Here is an 8,049-nt window from a genome sequence, read left to right as displayed (position 1 = left end):
GGAATATGGACCTTATGGTGAGATCTTTTTGTCAACAAATGCAGAAAGGTTTTATAGACCACACAGCAGGAATATTCAGACTGTGACAGAGCGGACATGGAGGCCTTTATTGTTTAACTAGGTTTATAGTACAGTGCCACATCTCTCACCCTCCATGGCCCCCGACACACATTAGTCAACACCTTTTAACCACCACCACGCGCACACTGTTTTTAATGTAAACATTATAGGCTTAAAGAGTGATAAAAAAGCAAGGTAGTCGTCAACCGTTTGTGTCCTTTCTTACAGAGTTCCTCTTTCAAGAGTTAACAGGAGGACGACACAGAAAAACAAAAGCGTTATTGTTTGGTTGATCATCTTTTGGGGAACAACAACAAAAAATGTCCTGTTCTCTCTAATCCACACACACACACACACACACACACACACACACACACACACACACACACACACACACACACACACACACACACACACACACACACACACACACACACAAAACACAACAAACACACACACACACACACACACACACACGATTTTCATTGAACCAAATGTTTTTATCAAAGTGTAGTTAAAGTGTTTTATTTTGAATGCTTGCAGTAGGCAGAAGAGAATAGTGAATTTATGAAGTGGAACACCTAACAATGCTTATGTTCTTTTCCCATAATTCTCTTTATAGGAAAAAGGCCTTTTGTGTCAATTCCCTTGTGTGGTCACAGGGTGGAGCGTCAGTCTTCCCAATCACACCTGGAGCTGCATTACCTTTTAGCTCGTACAAAGTACAAGGCGTTTGTTTTAGGGTAGTACTTCACATTCTGTTTCTTGTCCATGAGGCCCCCAAATATGATGAGCTCTCCCCTGCCCTGTACCACGGTGTGAAGGCTGGTCTCAGGAGGCCCTGTAACCGCAGCGGGAGTCCCGTTCCCATAAACTCTCCAGGACACCACCCCAGCAGACTTGGCCCGGGACACATCCAACACGTACATCTGCATGGGCTTGCAGTTGAGAGACTGGTACAGAGGTTTCCCTACGTTCAGGCTTTGGGGTGGGTGATGGCCAAGACGCCGTGCAATAGGTGGGATAGCATGTCCATCAGCTCCAGCAGCCTGTGGAGGGCTGGAGGATGATGACGGAGGGGTTCCAGGTGGACCCGCCCCTCCTCCACCACTTCCTCCTCCAGGAGAAGCCCCCTGTGTCTGAAGGGAAGACGACGACGATGAAGAAGACGGTAAAGATGAGGAAGATTTGTTTTTCACTGCCTCCAGACTTCGTCGTAAGGCAGCAGGGGACACGGCACCTGGGGGAGTGTGTGGGGAGCCTGCAGGAGGTGTATGCAGGCCGTTGGTGCAGGGCACCTCATGGTGGTGAGCGGCAGAAGGGGGAGACTCCCAGCCATAGTCTGTGGAGGCAAGTGGGAGAGGGCGAGAGGAAGGAGATGCAGCCTGGGCTGGGCTGGTCCTTGGTGAAGGGGAGGATCCATTTAATAACGGGGGAAGTGGAGGAAGAGGCGGGCTGTCTGGGCCTTGTGAAGGAGACGGCTGTTGGGATGAGGATGGGCTCCCTTCTCTGGCACCTCCTCTAGCTGAAGGCCGAGGTCTCAGCGTGCCCCATCGGCCGTTTACACACGGAGCCTCCTCAACAGCTCCCAGGACAACACCGGCGGCCCCACTCCGAACAGGAGACTGAGAGCGCAGGGAAGGCGGTTCGGGACCCAGAGGGGCAGGCGTGGCACTTATGGGGGAGGGCCGAGAGTTAAGACTTGGGCTGAGAGGTGCACGGCCAGATGGAGCCTGTGAGAAAACCACCACACACTGGCCCACCTTGAGGAAAATGAACAAGATGAGGGGGAAGAAAAAAAAAAGGCACATTAGTGATCAATCTAATGATTAGGCACAGACATTCAGAATAGGACTGACAGCTCAGACAGACACTTACTCTACAAGCTGGGTGACACCACAGCTCCGGGGCCCCATGGTCCTCGTTTTCCACCTGCAGCTGCTGCCACCTCCAAGGTGGTGCGTCCATGTGGAGGAGCCAGGCATCTTTAAGGAGCTTTAACACACAAGACAACACAGTCAAAACTGTAGTCACATGGAACATTTGCTACGATATACAGATATGTTGTTCTGATACAAGAGTGAAGTTAAAAAATAAAAAAAATAAAATAAAACTTACTGCATTAGGGCCGCCACAGCCTCCCAAGATGAGCAACGTCTGATCGTCAATCACAATCTAATAAAAAAAAAAAAACATTAAATGGTATCATTTAAATTTTATATGAAAAACCCAACCACTTGAATATTGCAAGGGACATTGGAAAGCTGTACTAAAAAGGGTCAAAACTCTAACACTTCATTTATGTAATAACTTAATTGTCAGATCTAGGTAGGAATCTTATTAAAAAAGTTGAAATGACCAGAAATACTATTCAAGATTGTCAAAAACAAAAAGAAATGAAAGATTTCCTTAAACATTGATGCCTTCTTACTTGTGATTGACCTCCTCTCGGGTGGGGCGATGGTCCAGATATGGGTGGTTTAGACCAGGACCATTGCTCCAGATCCAGAACCCAGACTTCATTACTCCTGATCAGAACCATCAGAGGGAACGACAATATGGTGAGATGTGACAGCCAAAGATTTTATTCACTATTCACTTTAAATACAGTCCAGTTAACAAAGTTTAAAGACTTAAATCTGAAATGTGTTAGGCTTTACATTAAAATATCATGACATCAATTTACATGGTGGAGTATGTTAAGTTTGCTTTTTAGAAATGTTGATTTATTTGTCAAATTAGACTGGTCTAGGTCTTCCGACAGCCCGTCTACACAGGCTCTAACAGCTCCTGTGTCACTTGTTGTTTTTTTCCCCGTTTTACCTGCATAAATTTACATGGTGGAGTATGTTAAGTTTGCTTTTTAGAAATGTTGATTTATTTGTCAAATTAGACTGGTCTAGGTCTTCCGACAGCCCGTCTACACAGGCTCTAACAGCTCCTGTGTCACTTGTTGTTTTTTTCCCCGTTTTACCTGCATAACTACAGCGATTGTATAGGATTTACTTAGGGGATTTAAATCACATTCTCACAATCAGCGGACACTTGACGAGTCAATAACATGTTTACTGTCTATGAACAATGAGGTGAAACACCTTAGAAAACATGTCCCGTCTTAGGTCTTATCTGTTATTTTAATGTACAAAAAGTTACAGATTTCGCCTTTAATTTGTGCAGCTCAGTTTTGTATAATGCAATATAATAAGTAATACGTTCATACATTTGCCGTGCTCCTAGTGATCCCCCAAACACCACCATGGTGTTTCCAATCACAGAGGAAGAGTGGCCAGCCATAGGGGGAGGTCCATGTGTTGTCACTATACAGTTCCACCTGAGATAATAGAAGAAAAAGTGAATCACAAAAAAAGGGAGAAAAAGAATTATGAAGAAAAGTTAAACTGTACAAAGTTTGTCCATCACTTGTCACAACTACATCCTTTAACTCCCAGTACTGAAGTCTCTCTCACCAGTTCTTTGAAGGCGAGTAGGTGTGGATTTCATCAAAAAACCTTTCTGGTTGGTGCAGTGGATATGGGCTGGGGCGTGTCCATCCCCCAAACAGCACCAACAGATCTTTGTGCATTACTAGAGTCGCCCCAGCTTTAGGAGATGGATAAGAGCCTGGAAAAGAAAAGAGCAAAGATATTCACATTTTAGCTAAATAAGCATAATGTTATATGTATGAATTAAATCAAACATTCAATAAAAATATAGCCAAAAAAATATATATTAGTGGAGAAAAAACATTTATTTGACCAATTACATTTAACTTAACTCTTACTTAGTGCTTAAAGTTAACATGGCTGAACAAAAAAGGAAAATATGGCACACAGTAAGACTACGTAATTTTTTTTCATGATGCAGTAGGCCTAATCTCTCACAGTAAATGGTAAATTACAAAAGTCTACCTCTTAATCCTTAACATGCAATTTCATAAAAGGCACAATAAGCTCTAAAGTTCACAGCAATATAATGCAAAGGCACTAGTAAAATAATTTTACTACAATCTCATTTCATCAGTGCTTCTTTGTTTTTTGTTTTTATTACCACCTCCTCAAATACTGTGTACTCAGCTGCTGCTGCTGCTGAGCATCTGACTACTACATTTACGTAATGTGGTTTGCCCTCCCACAGTTCCCCTTACATAAGCCCCACATGCAGTTTTTTTATTTTTTTAACCAGAGCTACATATTGTAAAAAGAGTCTAAATTTCTATTTCCTGTTGGCCTTTACTGCTTTGTAACCTATTCGTACCTGAGGCTAAAGGGCGGATCCACTCCTTGCTGTTGAGGTCAAGTCTCCACAGATCATTGAAGGCAGCATTACAGCTACTCTGAGTGCAACCCCCAAACACATACATGGACTGGTTTGAGTCATAATAACATGCACCTGCAACCGGAAAAAAAAAATAAAATAATTACCAGAGAAAACAGAGCAAACAGTGAGCCTTTTAGATAAGTTTTTTGTTGTGTGCCTTGAACTGTAAAATCAATTCCCAGCCTTTCTAATAAAATGGTAAATGAAAGACATCTACATATCTTTGTACATAGTGGTTTACAGTGCAGTTGCATTGACAGATTAATTAAATTTAAAATATAATCATTCTTCAAAATTGCACAGTTAAGCTTGTCATTCAGTAAAATGGTGAATCATTCTACATAAAAATCCAGCTAAGTGGCCTTTTATGTATCTTTATACATACATTTTTAGTGCATAAAATAATATAAGCTATTTAAATAATAATTGTTGGCATGATTTTTATAAATAATGTTTTACTGTTAAACATACATGTGGAACAGTGAAACTTTAGGATTAACTGGATCTGTGGATGGCTACCTTAGTGACTACATTACCAACAGGCCAGTAAGCCTACCATCAATTATTTTTCTTCACAAATAGGAGGATGCTAATAATATGTTAAAAAACTTTTAAAAAAATTAACTCTGAGGACCCCCTAGGAGAAGAGCTCTGATGTAATCCACTGCTCAAAATTCACTGAAATATTTTCAAATGTTAGATGCATAACCGGAAGTTCTGTATTTTTGACTTATAGTAAAAAAAAAAAAAAAGAAATGTATACATTACATGCAACTCAATTTGACATTAAGTGTTGTAAAGCAGCATATACTGACTGTGTGAGAAGCGCTGGGTGATTGGGGTTCCTGGATATGGGTATGTGCGACTTTCCCACTGGATATTTCCCTCCTGGACAGCTCTCAAGAAACCGTGGTAGCACTGATAAGCAACACCTAGTTCAGATAAAATATTAGTAAGCAACATGAACACAAAAATGGTTTAAGTTGACGAAGAGTGCATTTAAAATGAGTATTACTTTTGAAATGTTACATCTCAGGTGTTCAAGATTTTACTGCTCTGCTCAGTGTTATGCCCACTCTGACCCACTGTAAGGTTAACCAGTCTACCTTATGATTCAGTTTTATACAAGACTATGTAAATATGAGAGGCATACCTTTAATGAGGCGATACCACTGCTTACATACAAGTGCAGCAGTCTTGTGCTCCTGGTATGGTGAGAGGAAGGACAGAATATATTCAAGAACTTCCTCCGGCAACTCCACCATTGTTCTCCCTCCTCCTTTGGCACTACTGTCCATGTTCCCTTCTTGTCGGCAAGACCCCATGTTTGCCTCTTCTTCCTCTGTTATCCCAGCAGGGTCTGCACAATCATCCTCTGTATCCATGGCAACAAAACATCCATCCTCATTATCCGGGGAGCAGGACATTATTGTCTGTTGAGACATTGGTAGACATGCTAGTGATGGAGCTATGTTCAGGAGCACGTTTGCCATCAGCTACAATTAGCTACACTGTAACATCTGTTAAAATGTGCCATTTATTCTAGTTGACTCATCCATTTGACACCTGCCCTATAACTTATTTTTTTAAATTTCTGCAACTCAAATTTGAATTTGGTCATACCCCCAATAAACGATGACACAGCAAAGCTATACCCACCAAACATTTTAGTGGCATTTAGTACTCATCAGTCCTAACAGTTAATTGTCTCACCCATTGTCTGAAACGGGGGGTGCCCGTTCTTTAGACTAAGCAGCTGGCCCCTTCATATAGCACGTCCCCCCCCCCCCTTGTATCGTTCATGTAACTAACGTTAGCTGTCGTTAGCCATCGCATAACAAATGAAATATTGGATTGCTAACCCTAAACACCGCCTAACGTTAAAGCTAACCACCTGGGAAAATACATGAAACGTGTGTTATGTCATACGGCTAAACGAGGAACGGCGAATGCTACAAAACACCGGCGTGTACATGTTATTGGATTTAACGTTTGATCCTTCGACAAAATATGATTGCACTGGCTAACGCTAGCTAACTGATAATGAGCATCCAAGCTAACGGTAGCGAGCATTAATGAATATTTAGCTAACGGTACATAGCAACAGCGTACGCGTTTTCTTCAAACGTCAACGACAAATAGATTTGCTTGATAAAATGTGCTATCCGCATACTTTTTAATTAAGACACGGCAACATTTCAGGGCAGCATTCTCGGCTGACTATACACCCAACTAACTAGCTAACTAACTAACGTTAGCTAGCGGTTATCTTCAGTCTTCTGCTGATAACCTAGCTAGCTATGCTAACGTTAGCTCGAGAATTCATTAACTAGCTCATCTAGCTAGCTAATGTCAGATAAAGGTTGTCAATTTCACTCCTTAACTGTTGCAGCATTATTCATACCGTTTTTGTAGACGTTGAGGGCTCTGAGTGTATATTTCCTCTTCTTACCCCCGGTATCAACTCCGGAGGTTTCTCTGCAGCTTCCAAACAGTCGCCATCTTCCGCGAACAGCGTCCTCCGCAGCACAGCGACGCTGTAGCAGCCGCTGACTTTCTGTGGTATATGGTGGTACCCACGTACCAGGGCGGGACGCGTTATTATGGACCTCTGTAACAAAACACTGCGCCCCCAGCTACTGTGGGCAAATGTGTTGCTCAGGGGAAAGTTGGAATTTTAAAATGTAGCAAATTAGCACAATACCATAATATAATCAATTATAACGTTATATTAGGAAATCAATCTGTAAATGAGGATGGGTGATACCACAGACACTGATAGAACAGAAACTGGAAACATCGAAATTACTTGAACTGTCAAAACACCATTTGTGCATAAGCCCATGGTCTTAAAGAAATGTGGGCTACTAACCTCATTTCGGTAGTAATCCATGATTGCTGATAATGTAAGTGGATTTTTTTATTAAGATTTCATTAATACCTAAAAGAAATTAAGAAAATCGGACATGTCTCCTCCACTTTCATCTGACCTTGATTTAAAAAATAAAAATGTTAACAGTTTTCATAATTGGTTTGTTACAAGAAGTACATCTCATATCTGTGCACCTTGGAATGAAATGTCTGTATTTAGTCTACCTGTTTTTGGTGGGTTATAGGGCTAAGATGTATATTTATTACTGCTGTAAGTTCGTACTACATTCATAGTTTCTCCCATACTTTTTTTCATGCAATGTACCAAGTTGTTGAAATATAAAAATGTTTAATGTACCCTGCATGTATAACTGGTTTCTTTGCTGTTGCATAATGAACAAAATTCTTCTAATTTCTACACTGAAAATGTTGTAAATAATGTATAAAAGTGTACACACAAACACCATACAAATAATTAAATATTAACCTAATACAATAAATTACTTACCATTAAATATAGTGTCAGAAATCATGTTTTATTATGTAGGCAGAGACATTAACAATATTGGACACACTATGTAATTCATATGAACCCAAAACAGACTTAGACAATTTCATCATCAGACCTGTAGTTTCAGTCAAACATGCCCCATTCCTTTGTTTAGAAAAGGTACAAGGAGCACCTTGCACGTCTAAACATGGTTTAGACGTGCAAGGTGTTAACAGGTGTTGCATGTCTAAACATGGTTTAGCTGCCTACTCTGTCTGTACACAAAAAATAACAAACAATACTGCTGCTAT

The 8,049-nt window shown here is 41.0% G+C and overlaps 1 protein-coding gene across 2 annotated transcripts; it reads right to left on the bottom strand.

The window, feature by feature from the left end:
- Window positions 1-569: 569 nt before the first annotated feature.
- Window positions 570-7,006, bottom strand: fbxo42 (F-box protein 42). 2 transcript variants are annotated; one of them, XM_039798104.1, is made up of 10 exons: window positions 6,782-7,006; window positions 5,531-5,752; window positions 5,193-5,309; window positions 4,315-4,449; window positions 3,528-3,681; window positions 3,281-3,391; window positions 2,492-2,588; window positions 2,179-2,235; window positions 1,939-2,055; window positions 570-1,823 (listed from the first exon to the last, which is right to left on the bottom strand). In XM_039798104.1, the coding sequence occupies exons 2-10, from the start codon at window positions 5,700-5,702 to the stop codon at window positions 762-764; spliced, it is 2,022 nt and encodes a 673-aa protein (XP_039654038.1). In that variant the 5' UTR covers window positions 5,703-5,752; window positions 6,782-7,006; the 3' UTR covers window positions 570-761. The 2 variants fall into 2 exon arrangements, with proteins under 2 accessions (XP_039654038.1, XP_039654037.1); XM_039798103.1 differs by having other exon boundaries at window positions 5,531-5,810; window positions 6,782-6,958.
- Window positions 7,007-8,049: the final 1,043 nt, after the last annotated feature.

The sequence above is a fragment of the Perca fluviatilis genome, chromosome 4 (genome assembly GCF_010015445.1).
Source record: "Perca fluviatilis chromosome 4, GENO_Pfluv_1.0, whole genome shotgun sequence".
Classification (NCBI taxonomy): domain Eukaryota; kingdom Metazoa; phylum Chordata; class Actinopteri; order Perciformes; family Percidae; genus Perca; species Perca fluviatilis.
Note: the sequence above shows the minus strand (reverse complement) of the source record. Positions and strands in the feature narration are given on the sequence as shown.

What these genes read in the sequence shown, in the direction of transcription:
- fbxo42 (XM_039798103.1), bottom strand. Translation starts at nt 5,804, where the DNA reads ATGTCCTGCTCCCCGGATAATGAGGATGGATGTTTTGTTGCCATGGAT. An exon ending in CACCCAGCGCTTCTCACACA is followed by an intron (nt 4,450 to 5,192) that starts GTCAGTATATGC and finishes TTCCGGTTGCAG; the next exon opens with GTGCATGTTATTATGACTCA. An exon ending in GCTGTGGCGGCCCTAATGCA is followed by an intron (nt 2,056 to 2,178) that starts GTAAGTTTTATT and finishes TGTGTGTTAAAG; the next exon opens with CTCCTTAAAGATGCCTGGCT.